Source organism: Pezoporus wallicus, unplaced genomic scaffold, assembly GCF_028554395.1.
Source record: "Pezoporus wallicus isolate ANWC-B61680 ecotype Strahan unplaced genomic scaffold, APGP_CSIRO_Pwel_v1 contig_5524, whole genome shotgun sequence".
NCBI lineage: Eukaryota > Metazoa > Chordata > Aves > Psittaciformes > Psittacidae > Pezoporus > Pezoporus wallicus.
The window spans coordinates 314,675-342,605 of NW_026636622.1; the positions used below are offsets into that span (position 1 = coordinate 314,675).

The 27,931-nt window shown below is 40.4% G+C and overlaps 1 protein-coding gene across 5 annotated transcripts in view; it reads left to right on the top strand.

Moving 5' to 3' along the window:
* PANK1 (pantothenate kinase 1) overlaps positions 1–27,931 on the top strand; it is a 42,910-nt gene that overhangs the window by 3,123 nt on the left and 11,856 nt on the right. Inside the window, exons 2-4 of one of the 5 annotated variants that reach the window (XM_057401002.1) lie at positions 560–655; positions 5,575–5,687; positions 20,748–21,100. In XM_057401002.1, the coding sequence (XP_057256985.1) occupies positions 651–655; positions 5,575–5,687; positions 20,748–21,100 (471 nt within the window). In that variant the 5' untranslated portion in view covers positions 560–650. Of the gene's footprint in view, positions 1–559; positions 656–1,699; positions 1,962–5,574; positions 5,688–11,394; positions 11,806–12,155; positions 12,269–15,932; positions 16,032–20,747; positions 21,101–27,931 lie in introns of those variants that run through there. The other 4 variants (XM_057401001.1, XM_057401000.1, XM_057401003.1 and 1 more) reach the window with 4 other exon arrangements.

The following is a 27,931-nucleotide window of genomic DNA, read 5'->3' on the forward strand; positions in this document are numbered from 1 at the left end:
TGCTATTTCAGCAGATAATAGGTTCTAACTGCAGTTCCAGTCAGGTGCTTTTGTGTGGTGCTGCCAGGTACTGTCATACTACTACACTTCATCGTAAATGTGGGTGCTCTAAAAAATACACACACATTTATAAAGCACCATAAGATCTCTGGGTGAATGGCATAATAAAAAGAAGATAATTATTCCGGCAGTTAATCCAGCTATTCTAAATAAAGCAGATTTTGGCATTGTGAAAAGAACTAAAATGTGCAACACTTTAAGGGTAAGGAAGGAATCCTTTTATTTTAAGGAGAATGTTAATAAAAGTTAAAATGAGTCATTCTTTAACTCATTTCTGAGTGACTCATGCTGTTGGCAAATTAATTATCCAAGATAAATGACTCAGAAGTAGATGCTATAGTTTTATTATTGTTTTAATCAGATGGCTATTCTGTTACACATAAACATGAGGCTTGATTTTATGTATAACAAATGTTGCTATACCCTGCAAATTACTCCAAAGTTCTTCTTGAGGGTGTGTTACACATGTCAGTTTTTTTATCTGACTCTTTTGTTCCAGTTTTAGGTGGATAATGTAGCTAGGTACTGGGCATCTAAAGCAGCCGTGGTCACCAGGAATCTCTGCAGTGAACTTAGACAAGGAAAATTTAATGTGGTATGTATTTCTTCCCATCCAGGAACTGTGATTTATTAAAGCCTCATCACATGAACATCGTATGAATAAACTTTCCATCTCAGAATTCTTAGTAAATTGTTTGATGTATATTGTTGAGAACATTGATAGGGGGATGATATGAAGATCTGTGCCGTCTTTACTTGGGGTGGATATAGTATTGTTGGCTTCAACGCTCTCTGTTGTGTTTCTGTTTCTCTCCCTGCCCTCCCTCCTCCTCCTTGGCTGCAGTTTGCAAGGTAGTATCATAATGTAGGGTTGATCTAATGAAACCACAACTAGTGCCAATGCCTGCCTATGATGGGAAGAGAACCCAGACCACAAACTTGGGATTTCTAGCCTCTTACTGGGCAAGTTTGTTGCTCATCTTCCCCTTTCCCCTCCAGTTTGCCCTGTTGCTTCCTCTGTATCATTAACTCACGTCAAAGTTCACTGTCACTGGTTGCTGGGAATGTAGTTCATGTGGCTGTACATGCACTCTTCCCTGAGGAAGTCAGATATTACCTCCATGTTGAACATTCATCATGCAATGAAAATATGGAACACAATTTTATTGTAACAGTTCTGAATGATTTTCAGTTGAAGTAAGAAAGAGGAACGTCTGGCACATTTTAGTGAGATGTTCATGTTTCTTAAATATGATTCTTAAATTGGGAGTTGAAGTAACATTAGAAATTACTAATTCTTCATTGTACATACCTCAACATCCTTATCCTTAAAAAGTAGGCTACTTACTAGTATAGCTGAAATTAATCCCAGTACTGTGACAGGAGAATGTCTTAAGAAAACTGCATTGAGTAGTAGTTTCTATTCTCTTTATTTTGTTCAGCTGTAAATATAGTAGACAACAGATGAAACTACTATTGACACAGAGAATAACACTGTCATGGTTTAAGCCACAATTATGTCAGACAAGGTCTTCAAACAGCGTGTTTTGAGGTCAATAACCTGTGTACCTAGAACCTTGATCACGGTGGTAACAGCCAAATGACACAACTTATGTGGATGTACCTACCTGCAAAGATAAATAGCTTTTCACTGAATTTTACAAGCAGAACAGCAAAATGACAGTGAAATGAAAATGTATGTATCTAAGAGGCTCAAGGAGCTTCAGCAAAGGAAGCTAATACTGATGAGTTAATTTGCTGAAACTGCAGGCAAGGGGTTTGTTTGTGTGTTTGTTTTTTAAACCTAAATGGATCCTGATTATAATAAGCAGCATGAAGGAGGAGTCTTTCCAGGGCCCTGACACATCAGATGGAAGACAGCATATTCTATCTGGTGAAATGTAAGTTTGACTGCTAATTGCTAGACTAATAGCTGATTTTGTTGAGAATAGAACTTCTGGGGATCTGAAGCTGTTCTTGGGTCTGTCACTGGTTGAGAAAAACAGGAATTCTTTTTAAGAAAATCAAGATATTCTGATTTTTTTCTAACAGAAATCTCAGATTTCCATTTCAGCACTCACCCTGCCTAGACAAATGAGTTAAAAATCTGAAAATGACTGGAATACTGCAACTAAATTTTCCAGTTGAGGGGCATGGGTATTGTAATTACCATTTTGGGTCAAACTGATCCAAATACAGATTTCATTTTGGAGGTGAGACCTGTCTGCAAGTCCTTTCTCAGCTGGCTCATTACTTTTTGGTTGTTTTTGTTTCTTTAGATGGGAGGTGAGAAGAGCAGTGAGTCACAGTTTGCAAAATGTCTGAAGATCTGTGGCTACAGAGAAGTGCAAAGTATTTGAATTCAGAACTATGTTATGTCTTCTTCCTTTTTCCTTATGCCACTCTGTGCTGTGACTGAAATCAGTCTGCTTGTAATCAAACTTAAACTTCATTGGTGAATAGGGGAGAAGTAGTGGTTTGGGTTCTTTTTGTTTGCTTTTTTTTTTTTTTAATCACAGGCTTTCTAGTTCACTGAAACTGGGGTTCCAGCCTGATTTCTCTCTGCAGGGAAGGGATCTTTATTTTTTAGTGTTTTCATTGATTATGCAGTCTTTATTAATGCAATGGAAACAGTCATGGTGTGTCGATCCAGTGCTGTTTGCCTCAGAATGTGGGAATTAATCTGCTCTAAAAATGATCTGGTTTATGTATGGTTTATATGTTCTGGGAGGTTCTTAAGGTATGGAAACTGGCAATAGTAAGGAGGTCATAAATCAGACAACTTTTCTTGGGTTAGGATTTTAGGTCAGACATATCAATTCCAGTTTATACTAGGTTACAGTTGTGCCTGTGAATGGAGACTAGATCATGTGGGGATTCTTCTATGTGCATGCCTCATAACTACTGTGGCAGTGTTTTCCTCGTATCTGCAGATGATGGAGTAGCGGTACCTCCGTTTCTGGCTTGTGTGCTTTTCCTTTTTAATTCTCCTTTCTTCTAAGAGGAAGTGGAATGAAGATAAGATACATGTCTCCTTTGATATTTTAAGTAAATTTCATAAATGGAGGAAAAGCAAATAAATTGGTTCTTGCTACATCTAGAGCAGTCAGGCAAAAAGTATGAGAAGTCCATGTCTTAGCCGTATCAGTTCTTTTTTCAGTGGATAAACAGAAGTTTTGTAAACAAAAAAGGTATCTGTTTTACAGGAGATGCACAATGCTTTTGGTTTCTCTTCCCATATGTGAAATTACTGGCACTAAAAGTAACTGTAGCTCCTTTATCTAACTTCCTTGTCAAAATCAAGGACAAATACAACAAATCAGGTTAGCACTGTTCATGAGACCAAGGAATCTGATTTGCCATACTGGGTTCAAAACAACAATAAATGTGGATAGTTAGGACTTTATACGTGAGTGTCAAAATAATGTTTTGATCCCAAGGTGTCCAGTCATATGTTACAAAATAATACAAAATTTTGTGCTCCGTGGTACTTGGCATATGTTTTTAAGATCCTTCCAGGTTAATCATTGATTCAAGGAACTTGTTTTGTGACCCAGGTGGTCTCTTTGCATCTTAAATTCCCATTAGACCAACTGTGGGTTTGTATTATTTATGTTTTATTACAAAAAACGAGTATTTTGGTGACACTAAGATTCCTGCACTGAAATGCAAGTTGCTTTCTGTGCAGGAGAGACGCTGGAACTTACTTCCTATTGGTTTTCTTTTGGTTCGGGGTTTTTTCTTCAATTTCTGTAATGAGAAAACAGAAGTCTATGATTTTAGTTCTGTTTTTCTTTTGGTTTGTGTGTACATAGTTTGTATTGACCTTGTGAATATCTGAAATCTCTAAACTGGCCTCTTGAACGAAACTAAATGCATTGCAAAGAACAGACTATTCACTGTAGTATTTACTCTGAAAGGTCACTAGTCCCAGAAATATCAGAGAATGTAACTATGGCAAACCAACCCAATGTTAGTATAATGTTTGGTTGTTTCCCTTCTTTGTTACTAGGTAGTTGGAGCCTTTAGGAACAAATTTGTCATTTATAGCACAGCCCCTTCCCACACAAGACTCTCATTCTTTGCAAACATGGATAAAAAGATATTTTTAAAAATAAGATTAGCATTTGAGTTTTATTGTCTGTGGTTTCAGCTTAGTCTCACAAGGACGTATTAAATATTCTTCTCAGCATCAAAAACCTAAACAAATCTTTGGCTTATCTATCTGAAAGCAAAGTCATATTGTTCAAGTTCTAAAATTTTAAGTCCAGATTAGTTGTGGTGGTTAGACTTAACCCTATGCTTAAATGCTCATTCAGACATACATTCCCCTGCTACTGAAGGTGGTCGAGGAGAAATACCAAAGGTGTGGTCTGTTTCTGTTTTACACTGATTCCCATCTGTGGACTAGTTTGGAAGAAGGAACATAGAAGTTCTGTGTCCTCTCTACCCTCTGACGGACACTGTGTTTTTTTCTGCATTAGAAGAGTAAGTCAGGTTTGTCTGCTTTGGAGGTATATGTGTTCAGCTAAAACAGTTCAGACAGAAGCCTTTTTTTATCCCTTCCCCATACAAATGTAGAAAGTCTGACCTGGTTTGTAATCATTAATATCCATGAGGATTTCATGTCAGCATGTAAAATCTGGGAATACAGACCAAGGCAAGTGAAAAATCACCATACAGCTGAGTATCGATAGGAGAACCTGTTTCTCCTCTTCAGATGTAGCAGTGATGAATGATGAAGAGATTATTTTGTAATTGTCAGCCTTTCTGTCATTGTCTTTCAAAGTACTGGTTCTGAAACTGTTACTTCCCTCCTGTTTGAGATTATGTAAGACCGCATAAAAATGCCAAGTTGAAAAAAGTAAAGACAGCCAAGCAAAGACAGTATGTAAACATACATCAGGGTAATTGTCTATGGGGAGCAGTCAGTAGCAAAGGCCTTTGTTTTCTCTACCAAATACTCTGCCACTTGTTGCAATTATTTTTTTTTTTTATGATGATGAACAGTATTTCTCAATCATCTGTGGGTTGTGAACTTTCATGTTTTCCAATTACCTTTTGTATATTTAAGTTTGATAAAGATAAGCAGCAATACACTGAGCCATAGTTAGGTACAAGATACAGTGGATAGGGTCAAAGGAAACTGTAATTGAAAAATCAGGTTTTTTACATACCTGATAATTTAAATCCATTACCTGGCCTTTTCTTTTTCACAAAATCACTTCAGAATAGAAACTGGCGTGAAAAAAAAGATGATTCACCTCCAACACCTACTTTATCTTCATAGACTAGATTTAAAACTGAACTGAAGGCACTGAAGGTTTTTGTCCCCTATAAAAGAAGGGCACCAACAGCTCTGCCAGGGTTCAGTTAAAGTTGTAGAGAGTAAATGCACCTGCAGTTTTTTTGTAGTTGTCTAGTTGGACACAGAGAAACAAAAGTACTGGCAGGGAAAGATTTAGAAGGAAAATATTTTCACTGTTTTGTGACTGCTGTGTGTTTTTTTTTCAGTTGGGATGAAAGACAGCAACCGCAGTCTCTAACCTCATCTCAAAACTGCCCAAGGATAACTACAGAAACCACTTGGGCCACTGCAAAATCTGCCCACAGGGATTGGCAGGCTGGTAAGACCAGACTACACCTATGTCTTCTTCTGACTGTTATTCTCTAGTCCCGGCTATTGTGTATATAGACAAGTCATGTCCTAGTCCAGACAACTTTATCCAGATAGCATTCTTACTGCCTTGCCTGGACACTCCTCTTGACCCTTGCACCAGGAGATCTATCTATGCCCCATTTGTCAACAATGAAGTGAAAGAAAGTTCCTCTTGAGGGCCATTCAGACTGCCAAAGCTAAGTTCCTACTTAGGCAGAGTGTCTTATCTTTTACTCCCTTGATTAAAGTGAAGGGGAGGTAGCCTCAACTCTTTGCAGGGGAGCAGGACTTTCCTTCATTAAATCTACAGGTTTTGTTTAAGTGTCACAGAAAGCGTAACTGCACCAGGAGGTGGGTGGGGAGGGAAGGAACTGATGGTCTCAATATAATCTTTCTTGGCTTCCATCTGGTAAAGATTTAGGTATATGACTATATTTATGCCCTTCATTTTCTCTGTCATCTGCAGTCAGGCCCCCTCTCTCAGAAGTGTTAGTGTTCAGGGAAAGCAGAATTCTCGTGCTAGCTGGCTGTTGTCATAGCAAGGCTGAATTTTCCTGTGATCACACTGACAATACTAGAGCCCTTTGGGTCCTTTTTTAAATACTCTGTCATTGCATTTTCCAGATAAGAATTTTACACAGTTTTAGAGCTGTTTTGTCCCATTTGATTTATACATCTATAATTTGTTATTATATACTTATGTTTGACTGTTGGTCTTCTAGCCCTGCAGTTTAAAGTAAGGGGAAAAGAGCATTGAAGTATATTTTAAACATGTGTCTACCAAAGAGACCTGCAGAGACCAAAAAAGTGTGGGTTTTTTCCCATTCTGAAAAGAAATTGGGAAGAAATACTGGACTTCTGGAGTTGGCACTTTTTTAATATGTGTAAAATGTGAATATACCTAAACCAAATCAACAGGATATTAATTTTTTTGCAAGGAATGTTCTTAATATTTTTATATTAGTATATTAAGCCATACAGTATTTGCTTTATTTTTAAAGGGAAAAATTTGAATAAGATCTAGTGTGATTGTCCTGTAATATAGAAACAGGATAACCGTAGAAGTAACCTGAATGGAAATAAAAACAGGAACGGCTGAGTGCCAGCAACCCCTTGAACATAAGTCTGCAGGCAGCTGTGCCAGAAGTCTGTTTCATTACACTTTTGCACTGCGTAATACAGTTTATGTAATTTGAGATGTGTAGATGCTCCTCATTACCACTTCTCTCCAAAATGTGACCAAAGCTTTGTAGCTGCCTGGCTTTGAATTAGAGTAACACCACTGGTGCTCTGTAATAATCTGTTTGGTTCTCGGGTGATGTATATACATGTGGACTGCACCTGTTTGATGGCTTTTTTTTAGCTTGTTCTCAGACCAGGAATATGTGAGCCCCACAGAATGAGGGAGGAAGAGCTAATCCTTGAAATTCTTTACTATAAGGGTGGTGAGGCACTGGAATGGGTTGCCCACGGAAGTTGCGAGTGCTCCATCCCTGGCAGTGTTCAAGGCCAGGTTGGACAGAGCCTTGGGTGACATGGTTTAGTGTGAGGTGTCCCTGCCCATGGCAGGAGGGTTGGAACTAGATGATCTTAAGGTCCTTTCCAACCCTAAATATTATATGTTCTATGATTCTATGATATATTCCAAAAAGTTTCAGGCCAAGGTGCCTGATAACATATCTGAAAGGGTGGGGTGTTTTGTTTTGGGTTGGTTTTGTTTTGTTTTCCAGTGCCATTGGTTTTGAAACAGTAAGGGCTGGAGCACAGCACTTTTGATCCCATGGCATAGTATCTTAATCACAAGGTAATTGTTAGTTTGTTGAAGCTGACTCATAGAAAATTGCAGCCTGGCTCTCCGTGTTTTCTAAAGAAATAAATAGAGGTAATAGAAAGCTTGATGTCTGAAGTGTAGGCAGGTATCGAATAGTCCATGAAGTGTTTGCCATGCAAATGTGCAATGTGCAGTGAGTCAGTACAGCAGACTTGTTCACTGTTCTGAGTCCATACATGTCCTGGATTCTTCAATATGCTATGTGTTTGTAGTCCTTTTCCCAGCAGATTTCTGTTTTACAGTGTTTTACAGTGAAGTATATCCTGTTCAGAAAGGAAGACAGAAATACTGAGTAAATTAATATTGAAAGAACGGGAAGCATCCTTGATTTTGTCAGTACTGCATCTCTACCTGGATTGTTGTCTTGCAAGCTAAGACTGAAACCTGAACTGACTCACAAAGTTTGTTTAGGAATTTGGAGTAAAAGGAAGAGGAAAAGTTGAGTTTGGTTGCACCAAAGTGTTAGAAACTGAACCTTTAATATATGCCATTACTTCACTGATTTATGTTCTACCTAGTCTTGATTTGCAACAACTTAAATATATATAAAATAAATTAATATAAAGGGATGTAGAGCAGGCAGTACCATACTGGGTGTGTATGCATGTGGTGTGAAGGCAAGAGAGTACAACACCCATTAAAAATAGTACCTGCTTTCAGCCAGTTGTGCTGTGATGCATTGTCTCATAAATAGTATGGATTAAAAAAAAACAGCAGACAGAAGGTCTTGAGCCTGCTGCTCAACTGTGAGAGTAGCAGGGCTGTTTATTTCTACTTTTTGTCCTGTTTTAAGGAGGTGACATTATCACTTCTGTCATACTTAATCTGCATCATGTTTTTTAAGACAATCCATATTTTGAAATACTGAGTATAATGCAAGACCATCAGGTCACCAGTTTAGCCCCTGTGCTGGGTATTAGAAGAGCACAGGCTGTCTGCATCACTGTATCAGGCAATGAGTTTGTGAAATCTGGTGCTACCAGATTTCCACCTGTGGCTCATAGATTTTCTACCTGTGGTTCACAGCTGATGCAGAACAGGATAAATGGTTCATCTGCTCCCAGTTTCAACTTGATTAATGCAAAAGGCTCAGGTCTTTTTCCCTGAATGCCAGATGATTGCACTGTAGTTTGCTGGTGCCCAAGATAAGCCAGGCTATATGCACTGGAGGACATGAGATTTCTTCATTTTAAACACAGGTGATCACATACTACATCACACATACTCTAATTTTATTCCCTTTGTCTAAGTTTACATTGTAGAAGAGCTGGAGAATTACGAAATCAAAACTAAAGAGGGTCTGTAAAACTTTTTGAAAAGCTCATTCCAAAATTAATCAAGTGTAAACAAAAATAATATGAAAAAGGTGGTATTTTGCAGTGCAGAAATCAGCTCATGTGAGACTCACCAGTACAAAAGTCTGAAATGGGTTTGATAAAGCAGCGTATTAGCTTGAAACTAAACCTTTAAACTCTTGAAGTTTGGAAAGCGTTTTCATCCATTTCTGCTGGACAGCTTACAAAATCAGGGAAAATTGCACACGTAGAATTGAATCTGTCCCTCTACATAAACCCCGTCAATTCACTTGGACAGTCTTTAACATTTCTCCATTTTTATATTTTCTCCAGCATTATTTGAGATGACATTTTTTGTTGTTACATGCTATTGGTCTACACTGCCCCTGACTTGTCAGTGATTTGAATCGTATCCCAACAGTATTTTCCTGACCTACTTCTTCTATTCAGCGAGTCTAATCCACTTCTACCCTTGGCATAGTTGTGCAGTATTTACAGTGAAATATTAGGGAAATATTTAATTAGAAATAAAATATTGGAAAGAACTTCAGAAAGGTGTTCAGGCCATGGCTTGTTCTTGCTCTAAGTCAGAATCAGCTCTACTGTTCCTCACAGATACTTACCTTTTCCTAAAAGCTTGCAGCAATGGACAACTGAGTCTGACAGTGCAGCCTGATACTTGTCTAACTTCATCCTAGGAAATGTCCACCTCAAGTCTAAAGTGAATTTCCCTTACTGCAGTTATTGATTATAGATCCTTTCTGGTTTCTCAGCAACTGTGATATATTTCCTTTGCTGTTACCTGTTCCAGAATTTAATATCCCTTCAAGTGCTTAATTTTCTAGACTAAAACTTGATGTTTTCATTTAATACTGTGTTAGTTATTACAGAAGTTTAGTGCCTAAAATTGAGCACAATACTTGAAACAACAGCATTCCATTGGAGAGTCAGTGGAAGGATGGCTATCTTACCACAAAGTAATGTAAGCATGCAGTTAAAGGTGGTCTTGTTTTTGTTGGAGTCAGGTAAAAAGTTGCCACCCTTAAGCTGAGATACCGTAACTGCCCATGTGTCTACTCCCTGTTAACACTGCAATTGCAGAGAAAAACGAGTTCATAGGACTGATCCTGTTCTACACTGGACTGGTTGGGTGTACAGTCAGTTTCTGTGTCAGGGATGGAGCGAGGGACAACCATTGCCACCTGGGGACAGTAGCAGTAAGGATTCCTCATGCCAGGAGAGGTATGAATTAACAAGGGAATTTCATAAAGCAGCCAGCTGCATAGAACTACCAACAAGTGTTGTGAAGGTCCCTCCAAATCCATGCAGCAGCCTTCTGGTTTTTAGGTTAAACATAATTCAGTAAGTTAGGGGGTCTTGAAAAATTTCAATTTTGGAAGCACTACAGTTCTAGCAGTAACTGTATGTAGCCTGCTTTCCTTCCTGCCCTCTTCAGGGCAGTTGCTTTTGGGCTGGTAATTACAGCAATTGTTTATTCTTCAGGATATGAGGAAAACAGCAAGTGTTTTGATCACCTTTGGAACATTGGTAGCTGGTTTTTAGGAAGAAAATTTTACTTGTTCGTTGTTCTCAAACACTTTCTTCATTTCCGCAACTTTGTGTACATTTTTTCCTGTGGCTTGCTCTTAGAAATCTTAACATAATGTTTTGGTCCAGCCAAAAAGGGGAGAATGTCATGTTACATCTCATGGAGCAGTTTCTTAACACAGTATCCCTTTCTGGAGGCAGTTAGTAGCTCTTCATTCTCTGTAGGTGTTTCACAGTGGAGGGCCTGTGTCCTGTACTAATTTTAGGTGTAGGGAGGGGCCATTATGTGACCTGGTTTTGCTTTAAGGACAATTGTCTGTAAGTGGCAGTATGTCTATAGGAATAACCTTCATGTGCAGGGCAAAATTCCGTTAGTGTTTCAGCTACACACATGACACACACTGCAGCACGCTTCACATTGTTTTATGTCCACTTGATATTTAATACATTTCATTCAGAAGATGTGTTTTTACACTTGGAGGTCTCAGTGGTCGGGGAGTAAATCACAGTCACAGGATTGCCAGTGTTGGGCAGGGAAAGCGAAGACACTAAAATAGCATGAGGTCAAACACCCTCAAGGTCACACTAGTCCCTCTACGCTGTGCAGGAAACACGTGATGATGTAGACAAACGTGAACGCTGATGCCCGAGTAGGTGTGTGAGAGGTATAGGGCACACCTGGGGTCACAGGCCCCCGAGACGTAGATACCCGAGTCACCTGAGAGACCCTGTGGACACCTTGAACCGAAAATGACAGTGTGCCGCACCGAGCCGGGCCGCGGGAGAGAAAGCGCACTGCAACCGTACCGCTGCCTCTGCCGGCCCGTATCGTGCGAGCGGGAACCACCCCGAGCCTCCCGCTCTCCCTGGCGCGCTCCTGGGCTGCGCGTTGCCCCGCAGGTGCCGGGCGCGGCGGCCGGGAGCGCGCACGTCACCCGGGGGATCGGGCTGGGAGGGTCGCCGCGTCCCCGACGGAGGGCGGTGGCCGCCCCACTGCAGCGCGCTGCGGGCAGGACGCCTGCGCCGTGCGCCGCGACCGGCGGGGGGGGCCTGGCGCTGCATCCCAGCGCACGGAGTTGCGGGCACGGGCGCCGGCATGAGCAGAGGCACTGCCGCGCCCAGCCGGAGCTGAGCCGGGAGACAAAGGGGAGAGGCTGCCGCCATGGGCGAGCAGCTCCGCGCACAGCCCGCCGCACCGGCGGGACCGCCACCGCCCACCGCCTCCTCGCTGCTCGGCGGGCTGCTGCAGAACGGCTTCCACCCCTCGAGCCAGCCCCTGAGCAACGGCGGCTGCGGAGAGGCTCCGCACACGCTGCTGCTGCGGGCGGAGCTACCGCCGCTCAGCCACGGCTCCCCGGCCAAGAAATGCAGGCTACGCAGGAGGATGGACTCGGGACGCCGGCACAGGCCACGTAAGTGATGAGCGCGGCGGCCCGGCCTCTTCTGTGCGGCGCTGCTGCAAGACCGGCCGGGGGGGGCCCTGTATCAGCCCGCTGTCAGGCGGCTGCGGATGCTGTGGCTCTCTCCCCTCTTTCCGCCCAGAGCACTGCCGGGCCGGGGCTGGCTGCCACCCGGCTGATCGCGCCGCGGGCGTTTCTCCTCCCTTCTCCGCGGACCGGGCGGGCGGAGCGAGGGTCCCTGGTGCCGTCCAATGCGGCGGCAGCTGCCGGGTACGGCCCCGCTGCCGCGTGGGCCGGGCCCGCCCTGCGCCAATGGGGCGGCGGCGGGCGGGGAGCGGCGGCCCGGCACGAAAGCGGGCGGGCGGCAGCAGCTTCGTGCTAGCGCCGAGCATCGCGTCGGGCGGTGCCCAGGGTCCTGCCGGTGGCTGCCGCTTCCCGGACGCACCCATGAAGCTCATAGTGCCCAAGCAGCGCTGTAAGTAATGCTCAAGCCGGGTCGGCATGAGAGCGCTGCTATGCTTTGAGTGGTGGGAAGGCTCTGCGGTCTTCATGTTCCTTCGCCTTCCCAACACGCTGTTAAGAGAAAAGAAGACCTAGGAGCTGAGTGCGAGTTTTTCTGACGGGGGGGGGGGGGGTGTATTGCCAACAGGGTAAAACTGTAATATGCTTCTTTTGAGCTTTGCCTGTGTCTTTTGGTTAGTTGATTTGGGAGGTGTTAGTGAATTGCCTTCCATGTTCTTTTCAGGCTGCAAGCCTCAAGCATCCGTATTTGTAATTTACTTAACTGTATGAAGTTTGTTGATTAATGACATCTTTTACTTTCTTGATCATAGCTAACTTCTGTGTAGGTGTGGCGCCATTGAATAGTTTGATGGTAAGCTCTGTAAGTAAAACAGTCCAATGGAGAAAGCACTCTGTTTCTTTGTACTCTCACTTCGGTAGCCCTTCCAATAAAGCCAGAAATGTTTGCTTCTTTGTTAAAAGTTCAGCATGTTCTGAAAGGGTAATCAGGAATAGTCAGGATCACAGCTACCCACTGCCAAAACTTAAAGATGTTTCTACTCAGTAGGAAGTAGTGTGCATTCAGCTGGTCTGAATCTCTTTCTTTCTTTCTTTCTTTCTTTTGAACTGAATACTTAAAAAACTTTTCTGTATAAGCAGAGCAAAATAGTTAGAAACAGCCTTGGAGAGCTGCAGCTTTCACAGGGCTACTTTAATAGCCAGTACCTTGTCCAGCTTTTTAAATGTTTTTTTGCTGAGCTACACATATCAGTTTCCCTTAGAATGTTCTCTGTGTTCATTAATCGTGTAGTGTACCTGTTGGAAATTAATTTACCAAATTTAACATGTTGATGACCAAATCATTCTCCATCACAAACCAGGTTAGCCTTTGTCCAGTTTCACACTTACGTTCAGCAACAAAACCTGCAGAACTTGGACTAACACATTTTGATTTGGTGTAGCTAGGAAGAGTCAGCACTTGCATATCAAACTCTTCATAACAGTAAAAAATACTTTGAAGCGAAGCTTAAGGCTTTTAGGATTCATGGAATCACTTGAGTAAAAAAGAATCTGGAGTTTGCAATTTCATTCCCATCTTGAAGGGATAAAAGAGCCCATCAGAGTGAAGAGCATCAGTGACTGGCTGTATTGCCAAGATGTGTGACAACCAGGTCTTCATTGTGGGGTTTTAACGAAATGAGGCTTTAGTGAAAACAGCAGATGAGGGAAATGCTTTGTAGAACTATTTTGTAGGCATTTTCTTTGCTAAATAAATGACATGAATTCTTGCTGCTATTGAACTTTTTAATTTATATAATTTGCAGTTATTAGTCCTGCAGGAAAATATGATAGCAGACTGTCACCAGCTTAAAAAAATAGTTAAATTATATTCAACTTCTCCTCTCTATCCATCTCCAGTGAATACTACACAGTCCCATTTTACTGGTTTTTGTATTTAATCCCAACCTTTGCAGATGTTTGTTCTGTGTTTAAGGATACATTGCAAAATGAAAAGCAGTTGCCACATGGCATGTAAGACTTCAGTATTGATTGTGGAGTTTGCTTTGTACTGTGGAAAAGATAATGAGGTAATTAGCATTTCAGCAAATGAAGCCTATCTTTCCACAACAATTATTTCTTTAAATCCTTATATGTTTTCTTGACTGCATTTACTTTCTGCCAGCATGAGGTAGAGTTCTGTATTCCTAGGTCTGTTTTCACTCTGAGAAAGGAAGATTCCCTGTGAAACCAGTGTGCTTTGCTGATTAGAGTACGGTGAGAATGGATCTGAGGACCAGTTTATATTCTTTTTGACTTGCCTTCTGCTGAAAAGCTTGTCTTTGCTTTGTGTTTTCCTTAGCTGAACTGGTGAGTTATCAGGGATTTTAGGCTTATTTCAGTTTTCTGGTTCAAATTACTAGTGCAGAACCTTTGTGAGACTAAGGTCTGCATTACCTTTCTGCAGCACGGCATAATGAACGCAGAAAAATACCTGTTATGATGCCTCACATTGTGAAGTGCTCCAGAAGGTAATAAAAGTGTAAACTCTGCAAATTTCAAAAGCCTCCTAAACTGTCATGTTGTTCAGTCTAAATGTGATCTTTGAACAGAAGAAAAAAAAAAAAAGAGCAGTTAAGTTCCTTCATTGATCCCTATTGAAACAGCACTGTAGCCAAGTGAGGACAAAGGATTTCAGAGCAGCAGTTAGACTGGTGCTTCACAGCGTTATTCTACATCAGACATAGAGAAGAAGCCAGCTGGGCATCTTAATGCTATTGCTTTTCTTAAATTAGTGTAAAGGTCAATTCCAATCAGTATCTTATTTCACCCTGAGTCAGGTGGTAACTGTTACATGTCAAAGAATGTGTGTTTTGAGGTAGTGTGACTGTTTCTAGTTATTATGAATTATAGTTGTTGTGGATAATTTCTGAACACTTAAAAAGTTGTAGCTTCACTGTAAAGAAGGCTTTTGACCAATATTGAGGTTGTTATTGTGATGTTTGGCTGCAGCATGCTTGTGTACCTTAAGGCCAGGTAGAAAAGAAAGAAAACCTAGGCTTTTTGATATGTTGTGATGTTACATATGGATTGCTATGATTATCTAGCCTGCTTTAGTGAAGACTACAGGTGGGAAAATGGTTTTGATCTTGCTACTGTTTGATGTGGTGAATAAATACAGTGTTATCAGTTACTGAAATTTTGTCCAAGGTATTGGAATATCCTGCAGTCTTTTTAATCTTAGGATGTGACCTGAAGCATGTGACCTGAAGGAATTCTTAAAGTTAGTCTCCAGCTGCTTTTAATGTAGTTGGAAGTGAGGGTTGCTGAAGGAATAGGACTGGTCATAAAGAACTAGTTGGTGTGTTGTGGTCCAACATCCCATGAGTTAAAACTGCATATCAACTAGATAATGCATTTCCAACAGGAATGGGAGAATTAAACTTATCACTTCCATTGGGTTGGGTGCTGTTAGATTAAAGAATGAGATTCTCCGTAGCTAATAATTTCTTCTTGTAGCTTTGCAAATTGGGGTTTTATTTTTCAGAGTTTTCTAATGAAGCTGTCTGTACAGGCTAGGTGTTGGCCTAGTCTCTTAGCGCTATCTTCAGAAATCAATCCATGATAATATGACTACTTGCATGTGATAGTCACACTTGTTTAACAAACAGCTCTGTGCTTCCAGGTTTGTTGGTTTCTGAGTTTGTTTTTGTGTGGGGTGTTTTTGGTTTCTTTCTTTCCTTTTCTGATGAGGAGGTAGACATTCCATAGGACCTTGCTGCTGAAAATCAACTGGAAGGCATCACCTCATATATGTGCATGATTTATTCAGCTCTAGCTTTGTAAGTCTTGAAGAAACTTCCATTACTAAGCAGATATAATTATTTTTTAAGATACGTACTCTATTTTTGTTCAAAGGAAACAAGTGCTTCCATTTTACAATTTATTTGGATTGCTCAAAACTGCTGTGAAAAATAGGAGAGAGTAATTAAAAAAAAAGTAGGCTATTATCAGCTTTTTTAATAAAAAGCAGCTAACAAGCTGCGAGAATGCTGTCTCATCTTATGTGTGTCTCTTGATCTCCCCTCCCCTCACTTTTTTTGGTGTTCTCTCGCCTCTTCCAATTAAAATGGGAAGTTCTTAGATCATCCAACTGTCAAGCAATGCAAATGAAATGTAAATGGAGCAATAGGATTTCATCATGTATGTGTCCAGGAAGAAAAGCAGCTGAACCTAAGGTATTTTAAGGTATTTTATCTGAGATATATATGACTAAGATATCAGAGTATTGATACCACCATTCAAATTATTGTTAAAAAAAAAAATAAATGGAGATACTGTACCTGTATTTGAGGAAATGCATATCTTGTAAGAGATGTGTAAGCTGAAACAGTTTTGGCAAAAGAATAAAACTGCTGCAAATTGGTCATGAGTAAATCTAGGAGCCAGATAGAGAGAAGAAAGTTCTAACCAGCAGGATTCAGGCACAGTCTTTGAGAGTTGAGAGGTAAAAAGATTCAGCCAACCTTATGTTGTGGTTGTTTGAACATACGAAAAGGATTACTCTTGGTTATCCTGTTTAATGGAGGGGAGATGTAACTTAGGGACTCAGGAGTTCCTCTTCATTCTCCCTTCTCCTGAGCTGTTGTCCATGTGGAGCAGGTTGTGATTTGGTATTTACCCCTCACCCCTCTCCTTACGTTGTGTGTTAAAGGCAGGGTTTTTAAAAATCAAATGTGTTCAATTGTGAATGTAATAATGCCTTATAGGAATAGCTCTGTAGGTTCATACCCTTCAAAGTTTGTACAGAAACTAGGTAAAATATGTCATGGAATTTCTCATGAGTGAACCTTTCCCCCAGATAGCACAGCTGTCGGTGTGCATCAGATTACCTAATTATGCAATGCTATTGATACCTTCTGTTTGCATTGTCACATGCTTGTGCAGCAGATTTTGGAGTAATGGAGATCTTTAACTCAAGATAACAAGCCAGTAAGTAGTTGGTGCAGCTTATTAGCATAAAGAGAATTAATTTTCTTAAGGTAAGTAAAGTCTTTGGTTTATGCTAGGCTTTTAAGAATGCATAATTCATCTTGACACTTTCTGTATCAGTTCCATGGGACTTAGATTTTATAGTGGTGTTACTTTTTATGACCTACTGCTATGTAGCAGTACAGAGTAATACAGTAGAATAGGTCTGTTTTTGCCACCGTAATAGGTTGCATTGATCCAGTACTGACAGCTGAAAAGAGAGAAATTGGCTCATAACAGTCTTGCCAGACAATTTTAGTTAAGTGCATTTTTTACACTGTGAAAGCATCTCTGCAGCATATCCCGTGTCTTAAGTCTTCATGGTAAATCACACAATTTTGAATAACTGTTATCAGCCTAAGATGTGGATATGATGGATTTCACTTTCCCCTCCTTGCTTTTCTGGCTTTTAAGAACTCAACAAATGTTGAGTTTTATTCAGTGTTTTGTCTGGTTATCAATCAAATGCTGAATTTCCAGTTTAAAACAAAAAATCTGAACAGCCCTAAAAAAAACTCCACAATTTTCCCTCAAGTCTATGGAGACTGTATCAACATAAATACCTTTCTTTCTTCATGTCCCCAGTTTGTAGTAGTGAGGGCCCTAATAATTTTGGTGGCCTCTGTATGGTCTTACTGCCTGTATTCAGGGAGGTGGCAGAACTCAGGAACACCTTGCAGCCTGCATGTATGCTTCCCTTACCACTGCATTCAGCAGTGTCAGGGAAGTTGAAGTGTGTATGTACCAGCTAAGGTGGGGTGTCTGAATATACCGAAGTGACAGAACTTCAGTGGGGCGTTTCATTTTGGCATGTGACAATAATAACAAAAGGTACAATGAAAAAATCTTTTAATCACTGTAATACAGAAGTGTTTCTACTGTCACTCCAGTTTTATGGAAGTTACATGAATTACAGTGGGACTTGTCATTAGCTTTGAGTCTTGGGTTTTGTCCTCATTGGTCAACCAGTCAAAATAGTTGTCTTTGCTGCAAGTGAGTTCAACAGACAGCTGGTGTGAAAAACTGTGAAGAAAATTAAGCTGTTGTTCTGTGTAACCAAAATACTGGTTGTCGTGGACTGATCTTGTGCTCTCTATTTGTGCTGAAGAAAACTGCAGTTCTAAGAGCAAAGTTCTTTTCTTTCTGCAGCTCTGTTTGGCTTGCAACAAAATGAAAGGAGCCTAGATTCACAGAGAGAAGAATCAACAACAACAAAAAAGAAAGTGTTTTGGTATTTCTGCTTGCTTTTTAAATGTGAGCATTATCTGTACCTCGGCCAAGAACTGTTTTCTACAGCACCTGTTCTTTGTTAATGATTTATTTATGATTCCTCAGAACGTTAAGATATAAAATAAATGTCTTGGCAGTCATTTATGGGCTCTCAGCTGTTAGTACTTAATGCTTTTATTGTTGGATGTGTGTTTGATAGGAGGCTGGAATGCTCCTTCCCTCTCTTAAAGAGTAAATCTACACTGTAGCTTTAAAGCAACTGTTGGTACAGGTAGATTTTATGCCCGTGATGTCGAATATTGGAAGTTGACTTACATCTAGCTGCAGGGTGGTTCTGTATCACATAGTCCAGCCATGCTACTTTTAAAATTCCTGCCTACATAGTTAAGGTACATCTGAGGAGGAGACTTACTGTTCCAGTGGGACAAGTAATTAAAGTTCTCAGCAGCTTAAATAAAGATTTGTGAAAATCACTAATGCAATTGGCATCCTGAGCTCTGCTGCATTATAGTGTTGGTAGTGTGGACCAGACCACTCTTGCTTAAATATTTACCTTGTACTTCCAGAAGTGCTTGAGTTACACCCCCACCCCCACCACCCCCCTCCCAAAAAAAAAAAAAGCAAGCACAACCTATTTTTAAAACACCTGGTTTACATTTTTCCTATTTCAGGGAGCTCTTGTTCATCTGCATAGTATGTATCTTCCCAAACATCAAATTAGACTTCACTTCAGTGCCTTAGTGTCTTTGTGTCTGGCAGCTTGCAGGATATGGAAAAAGAAATTAGATGTTAAAACAGATAAGAGTAGGTGCTTTTAGAAAAACTGAACAGTAAGCAAGCTACTTCGGGGAGTTTATGCTTTTTGTCTGCCTTGTCCTTGGGTAAAGAGGGAGAAACTGATTCAATTATTCGGCATACAGCAAAGGAGAAAAATTAACCTTTTTAAACCTCTGACATTTAAGGATTGGTTTAGGGGGTGGGGAATGTTCTGACAATTGTGAAATTGAAGTTTGAATTAGCCAGCCAGACAAGAGTGATGCTGAGACCTTTGTAAAAAGTAGAAGACTCTAAGCTCCTTTCAGCATAACGTTGAGTAACCTAATAGTAATCTGTGATGATGTGAGGAAAACTGTGATCATTACCTCCTATGCTAGTTAAAATCTTTGCCCCAGATTGCTTACATCTTGGTTCACTGGCAGAAAAATCAGTAATGTAAATGGTATTCATGGTTTGGAGTTTGTAGCAACACTAAGTTGAGATGCCCTAGCTGGTAGAATCTCACTTCTGGCAAGTCTGCCTGATTGTCCCTAAAAGCAGGAAAGTGACTATGTGACTCCTATTTTAGAAATATACCTTGGATGTTAAGCCACATGCTCAATACTTTTCATTTCATTTCTTTAGAAACATTACTAGCTGCCTTCCTTTGCAGTACCTGTATGTAGATTTTATATTCTCACCTCTTATTGCTTTATAAAGTTACTTGGCCTACGGTTTGAAACGTGTGCTTGTGTATACAAGCAGAGCAGGTACACCAATCAAGTTGAGTTAGTATTTTATGCCTGTGTGTTCTCCATACTCATTTTCTCTTGCTCTTAGCAGAACAAAGGCTTTGGTTGATCTAGGCTGGCTGTGGCAAATACGTATGAAGCTGTATGAAGATAGGCTGAGAAAGTTGGGGCTGTTCAGCCTGGAGAAGAGAAGGCTGCGTGGAGACCTCATAGCAGCCTTCCAGTATCTGAAGGGGGCCTATAGGGATTCTGGGGAGGGACTCTTCATTAGGGACTGTAGTGACAGGACAAGGGTTAACAGGTTAAAACTTAAACAGGGGCAGTTTAGATTGGATATAAGGAGGAAATTCTTTCCTGTTAGGGTGGTGAGACACTGGAATAGGTTGCCCAGGGAGGTTGTGAATGCTCCATCCCTGGCAGTGTTCAAGACCAGGTTGGACAAAGCCTTGGGTGACACAGTTTAGTGTGAGGTGTCCCTGGCCATGGCAGGGGGGTTGGAACTTGATGATCTTAAGGTCCTTTCCAACCCTAACTATTCTATGATTCTATATATGCTGAGAAGCAAATAGTGGCATTTCTTGTATAGTTGTATGATAGCCTAACACATACAGCAAAGGGTATGTTTCATATTTTCTCAAAACAATTGTCAGTGGTAAATATGGAACTTAAAATATCTTATTCTCTCTGCTAATATATACAAGCGGTGTAGTTCCAACAGAGCTGCTAGTTCTGGAGGGTTGAAGTCTGGAGACTCCCAGGATAATGGGAGTATTGCTGCTCAGACAGAGCCTTGTGACAGTGGAAATTCCATCTGGTCTTAGAAAGGCAGTTGTGGATGTTATGCAGTGGCAGTGTGACTTGAGAAATCTTGTTCTTCTGTTTGGTTGTTTCTTTCTCCTCTCCTCCTTAGTCTATTCTAACAGCTGGTGCCGGGAGTCAATTGGGTGAAATGCAATAAATGTACTCTGTCATAAGGTGCTGTCTGAGGAATAAATGTTTTCCTGGCAAAAATACTTTCATTTTATTAAAACCCACTTCTCCAGAGAAGAGTACCTTGAGGTTTTCTTTGTTCTTTTTCTTAACTGAGGTCATTGTGACTGCACTAAATTGTCCTTCAGCAAATGCTTCAAGTGATATGGGTAACCTCTATATTTATAGTGACTTTCTCTCTCCCCTCATCCTTAGCATTTCCATGGTTTGGAATGGATATCGGTGGAACATTGGTTAAACTGGTCTACTTTGAACCTAAGGACATTACTGCAGAAGAGGAGCAGGAAGAGGTGGAAAATCTGAAAAGCATTAGGAAATACTTGACCTCCAATACAGCATATGGTAAAACTGGCATTCGTGATGTCCATCTTGAACTGAAAAATTTGACTATGTGTGGACGGAAAGGAAACCTGCACTTCATCCGCTTTCCCAGCTCTGCCATGCACAGGTTCATACAGATGGGTAGCGAAAAGAATTTCTCCAGTTTGCACACTACGCTCTGTGCCACAGGAGGTGGAGCTTACAAGTTTGAGGAAGACTTTAGAACGGTATGTGAATGGTTCATATGGGTTCAGTGGGAAGTACTTTGGGAAAAAAAATTGTAGGAGTCCTGTAAAAATTTTCAGAGAAAACTTGTTTTGTAAGTCCATCCTAACTGGTTTAAGACTAACAGAATTAATTCACATTTGTTAATTAGTGGAATTGCTGAGATTTTGGAGGGGACAAGAAGAGGGTATTCTACTAAGTATTAACCATGCAAGATAGCTTTAGAAAATGAGGGTTGGTCTGCTGGTTGTTTTTTTTTCTTTTTAGAGTATAGCTGTGATGATCAGATGCTTCATAATCAACTGAGAGTGTGTTACAACAACCTAGAAGCTGAGATTACAGGTGTTGTAACCTGTAGTTACAGGAACCTGAGAGTACAGGTATCGGAAAACCAGAAATGAAGCCATGCAGGCTGGAGATTAGGTTGAGGTTCCCTTCCCCTTGTACTGATCGTTAAGCAGACATAAGTCAAGACCTGGAAGACCAAGCGTGGTCCAAGGTTTACCTAACAGTAAACCTCACAGAAAACAGAAAAGGTGAAACCAAACATTAAACAGAAACTTGACCAAACGTGAAACCGAACTTAAACAGAAAACCATGCTTACTTAACAGTAGCAGCTAGCTTTTGATTTCAGTTCTGGGAGTGCATTATGAAGAAAAGCAGTTCATGAGATGATGGGGTCCCAGATCTTCTAGAAGTTAAAAATAACCTCTGTAGGCACTCCAGAAGGTGATGTAAATCTGATGTATTGGGATGCTGCTGTTTGTACAAACTTCGGCAGTAGTCTTAACTCCCAGATGACTTCACTGAGTGCACTGCAGAAATTGATTGTGGTGACAGAGGCATAGAGAGCCATTGTACAAACTGTATTAGAACTAGTCATTTGAAAGACGATTGCCTGTTGTGTATGTGTCTCAACTGGAGCATGTCTCCATTTATTTTCTGTAAAAGAATGACTAATCTGCCTGCACCAGAGCAATCTCACTAAGATTAATGTGAATGATTTACTTGACAGACAGATCTGATATTTATGTCCCTAACTTTTGACCTGATCTTGGGGGCGAGGGATGGCTGCTGGGAATGACAGATTACATCAGTTCCTTTTCTCTCTCCGCTTCAGTCTAGGGAGCTATCATACTGATTCAGAAACTGCAATTGAGTGCAGTCCTTGGCTTTGTGTGCTTCATGTTTAACTCCAAGCATCTATTCCTGCAGTGCAAGAGGTTTTTTCTTTGTGAATACCCCTCACCTAACAAATGACAGGATCCTAAGGAGGAGAGAGAATGCTGAAGATCAACAAGAATCCCAGCTGTTATAGTGTTGTATAATCACCCTCAGTAAATTTTTGACATGGAAGCAGTTAGTCTTACGAAGTACTAGCAAGTTTCTGAATTGCTGTAGTAGTCCACTGCTAGTTACAAATTTCTTGTCCTTTAGGCTGGTTGCAAGTCCCTCATGTTAGGGTCTGCTGATGATTAGTCCTCCAAAGTTTTAGTTTGTCTCACAATGTGTAAGGATGTTGGCACCACATTAAGGAGGTTAATTCTAGTGTTAGTCAGTGTGGTATCAGTTCAGGTTTCCAAGCATCCTTCCACGTGTCTGGGGAATGATTCAGGTCATGTTCTGTAGTAACAATGAGAGGTCACTTTGAGACTTTCTGAAGAGGCTGACTATCCCTTTGGAATGGTCAGTCTTCCCAAATTCCTCTCTCCTATATATTGTACTAGGAGCTAGAGTTGCTTACTTGACAAGCAAGTTCATGACCCTTGCTCCCCCAGCAGTAGAACTGAACTGGAAGTTACCTGGTGGCTATCACAGCTTGGCATTTCTCTCCATAGCTTTGGCTTTATCTGGTATAAATATGCAGCTTACAGTGAGGGACAACTCTCTGTAATCTCTGTTGCAATATAATTAATGTAGCACTGGAAGCCATAACTGAAGTTGGAGCTGTTTTGCTAGTTGTTGTGCAAAGATATGAGGTCATGTAGCAAATTACTGGCAGACTTAAGCATGAATCCCATATCACTGCAGTGTTGGTTAACATTCTGTGTGCTGCAACACTTAAGAGGTAGTTTAAGAAAAACACCATAAAATCTGGCTGTGATGTTTTGTAGCAGTCAGTGAAGTGCACTCGCAACTATGTGAGTGCTTTGGACATCTCTTCTTACAGCTACCTAGATCCACACCTTCCTTTATAGGAAGTATTTGTTGGCTCACTGTAATACCCATAGAGTATCACAGAAGCACAATACTATCCATTACATGAAGGCTTGCTTGCTTAATCTGTCTCAAAGGGCTGAGTGTCCTGGGTACTAGCACTTAAATTGTCATACTCCATTAGCCATTGTAACAGCACCTGGCTATCTCAGTGTGTTCTGCTGACTGTAAATTGACATTGGACAACAGCTTCAGGATTGCTCTTTCAAAGCATTGAAATGTCTGTTTCAAATATTTGATCACTCTAATGCACCTGCTGAAGTGGAGAGTACGTGCCAAGTCCTTCTGTTGCAGGATTCAATATTGTATAATGCCTTATATGGAAGAGACTTTAAATATTCCTGTTTCTGTTACTTGGAAGTAACGTGGAAAAACTAAAGTACATTTGTGAATGTTGATAATTTCATGAGAAATTTTGACTAAATGTTATGAAACTCATGAAACTGATACAGATCACGTGCTTTTCTTCTGGCTTTTGATTTCTCCATGTACATGATTTTAAGTTATTTGTCTTTTATGGTATTTCTAAATGCTTATGGGACTTTCAGGATTGCATAAGTTTAGGACAAATCATCCAGCATATTGCAAAACAGCGTTCAAATCCCAAATAAGGAATCCTTCTAAAATAACAGCAACTTTTTCTCCTTAAAGTAGACAAACAAGCAAGCACCCTGTTGTTCCTCACCTGTCCCAGTGTCTAATTTCAAATCCCTAAATGAGTTAAATAGGTTTGGTCTAGACGTCTCTTTTGTGTATTACAAAATAAAATAGGGAGATGTTTTCTGTTTACCTTAAGCCTGTCTTATGTGCCATAGAAAGGCAACTAAATCTACAAAGATAGCTAGGTTTAGCTATCTGATCTCCCTCTTATGTGATCCACAGTGTTGAATAGTAGGAGACCTGGAGAATTCTCCATGAACTGCATGGTAACTGCCAGCAATAACAATCAGTAGCCTGGCAAATCATTTAATTCATTCTTAAGATCTGAATGCTTCCCCTAGAAGCACTCTATTCATTAAGCTGGACCACACAAATCATTTTTACCAACTAGAAGGTTATACTCATTGAACAACATCAGTAAGTAATGCACTGAAGGACTGTTTCCAGCTTAGAGCAGTTTTTTGGTTTGATTTGGTTTGTTTGTTGTTGGGTTTTGTTTGGTTTTTCTTCCTTTCTGAATAACTGGTTTTTATGTCTGGCTGACTTTACTTTCAGGTAACAGTGGTGTTAAAACATAGATGAATATGTTGATATGTCTCTAATTCTGATAATCTTTACCCAGTTACATACTGTTAACTGTAAATGCTTAAGTAACATCAGTTCTGTAAAAATAAGGAGTATATATGCTTATATACCTGTAATAAAAATCTCTTTATACTTTGTGACTCCTCTGTCACATTACTTGTGCAAAAGTATGCTGTTAATGTAATGAGGAATAAATTAATAAGCTGTCACTCAGTTTTTTAAAGCAGCTGAATGTAAAGGATACATGGAGGATGAGGGGAGAATGGACTAATCAGACTTTTGCCTAAACCTGCTCTGTTGCAAAATTCCTTTCTGTTGCAGTGGGATCTTTGTATCCCTTTACTGAACACCTATTGAAATTTTACTGTCCTGTGTTGTAGGATGAGTAAGCTGTGTAACTCTAGGTTAGTGTAACTCAGTCAAAAATCTCGTTGCACCTCACTTGCTTGGAGGAGGCTGAGTGCTGCTGCTCAGGCCATAGATGCTGGCTTGTAGTGTGTAGACTGGGCTGGAGTTGAAAGATGCATCTAAAGAATGAGTGAAATAAGTGTGGTTAACTTCTGTTACCACCACTGGACTTCCCACTGATTGCTGGAAGACTCTTCAGTAGGAGTGGGGAGAAGCAGTGTGCATCCGTTACCTGCCAAGAGAGGGAAGCTATTCTTACACCTAGCTGGGCAAGAGGGCAGATTCTCTGCAGAAGATCCCAGACTAGTTGGGTTTTTTATGCCTCAGCAAAGTTGGGCTTACCCTTTATTTGCATTATACTTTGTCTTGTTTGAATGTGAGTGGCTATTTCCCACCCTCAGGGTGTGGAATCAGCTGGGGGAGTGCCTCATTTGAGCTCAAAAAGAAGCAGGTTTGGCAGTTGAGGTAAAGACAATAAAAATCTAAAGGAAGAAAAGTACGTCTTTATGAAAGTGGAGGATCCGTAATGGGAGGGAGATAGAAGGAAAAGCTAGGCTGTAAGCTATTATAAGAAATAAAAACTGGCACAATGCCCAGAAGGCATATAAAAGCCCCAGTGGTATACTAAATGAGGCTGTTGTCATTGATAGTTAAAAACTTGCAAGATGTTAGTTCCTAACAATTTCTTACAGGAGAAAAAAAAAATCATGTGTCTGATTGAAAGTCCAAGAGACAGATGAACTCATTACTGCATATAGGTTTGGACATTTCTGTGCTCATCAGAACTTGGTACCTGAAAATTCAAACTGAGTGAAATCTTGGGCTGGAATTTCATGAAAAATGTCTGTACACCAGTGTTGATCTGTTAGGGTGCATAGATGTGTTCACTGCTTCCTTGCTGTCTTGCACTTGCTTGTGTTGAAGTCCCAAGTCCCTCCTTTTGATGGCGCTGAGGAATTTGGTGAGAGATTCAAAGTGTTTTGTTCTTTCCCTTACCTCAGTATTTAAAAAGCAGTCTAAAATAAAGAGGAATTTCTGCAGTGCGGAAAAATAGGTCTTGTAAGAAATGTACATATGGTTTCCCTGTAACCATCATAAATTTTCCCTCCAGGGTCTTGTATGCTGCTTTGTTCTTCAGCTTTTCCTTGCATAGCACAACTTTCTGACATAAATCTTTTCTGGATAGTCACATAGTTACAGGAGTACAGAGTAGGGTAAGTTGACCATCATGCTCTCTGCCCTCACATTAGGGTTTGTAAAGGGCTGGAAGCTATCTGCAAATGCATTTTGTAAAAAGTAAGAAAAAAAAACAACAACCCATAACATTAAAACATGCTTCTACACACAGCTCCTGGTTTTGCTCTGCGCTTTTGCGCCTTAAATTTTGTTCCCTCAAGAAGCAGCTGTTTGAACAACTGAAATATGAGGACTAGTAGGGTGTGGTAGGTCAGATCAGAAAACACCCTAACAATTTGCCTAATCACACAGCAGTTATCATCTTTACAGGCACATCTATTTTGTGGTACAGTTCTGCTGCTTGAGCAAGGACACAAATAAAGAAAAGGCAGTTATATATACAGGGAAAAGTCTTGGGAATTGTGACCCTTGTTTTATCATGACTTATTGTGCAAGACTGGGTTACTGCATTTCTTGCAACTGTGCCCTCATTTGTGTTTAGAAATAAGAGCAGTCGTAGCTCACTGGGCTGTTTGGAGCCTCAGAGGTCTAGTGGCTGCAGAGTTCATGGTTCTCTGAATGAAGGTGGGTTGACATGGAATACTGATGCCAGTCTTGCTCCTCCCAAAAATGAAAACCAGACTGCTGCAACAATGCAGGGAAATAGTTTTTCTGTCTATGGATATCATACATGAAAGAAAGCAATCGCAAGGCTTTTCTGCTTACAGTATATCAGCTGTTAAATATAGCACAGAGCTATAAAAAGCAGAACAGATTCTAGTATGTCTTTTTTACATGGATGGCTGGACCTAATAAAACTGCTATGCTTAGTGCTTGGAAACGAACCTTTGATTAGGGTTTTTTGTTCTGTCCTTACAGGATTGGTGGGTTTAGTGGAGACTTTGTAGAAACCAGGATTTTGTCTGTGTTTTTGCGCTGACACCAGAAGTGTTTTCCTCTTAGATTTATATTGCTGGCTTGTGTCTTGCAGGGTCTCTCACTGATGCTTAACCTATTTGTAAAGGTATAACATGGATGAGACAAAAGCAGCTTGTGGCTGTGTGTTTGGCTTATGAGAGAATGGAGATTTTGACAGTAGGGGCTGTAAATCTACTAATGACTTGTCTTTATATAGCAGGATTCTGGTTCATAGCATGTTTATGCATGCTGTATCTGTATTAGGTCATGTTTGGTCATGCTGCATCTAGCTTACACAGTAAGATGAGGAAATTGAATATACAGCACATAACCTAGAGAGAGATCATGATTAGTATAGAATCTTTCCTTATTTTTACTAGCTTTGTGCAATGTTTGTTGTGTTTTAATAAAACAAATCCTCTAACAAGTGATGACTCATTGGGCTCACAATGTTCACGGTGAAAGATAGTGCATGAAGTATTTATTTTATTAATGCCTCATAGTGTGTATCTCTTAATTGGAGCTTTTCCTCTCAGTCTAATAGCGAGAAATTACTGAAATACATGATATTTTCAAAGCAGCCTAAAGATTTTTGTAATGTTTCTTTAAAAACCTTTTCTTCCGGTTTGTGTTTATTCTTTTTATTTGTTGGCTAAGTGGTTTAAGTCTTTTATGCTGCACTTCTGGGCTTGTAATTTGTGTAGCCATGTGGTAATAAATGAAAATTATTTCATAATAAATGAAAATTATTTCAAGAAAAAAATACAAATGGATTTTAAAAGTTGCAGGAGGAAATACTTAAAAAGACATTGTCTCCACCTTCCTCTGTTGTCCTATGAAGAACTGGATCTATATATTGAGGTCTTTG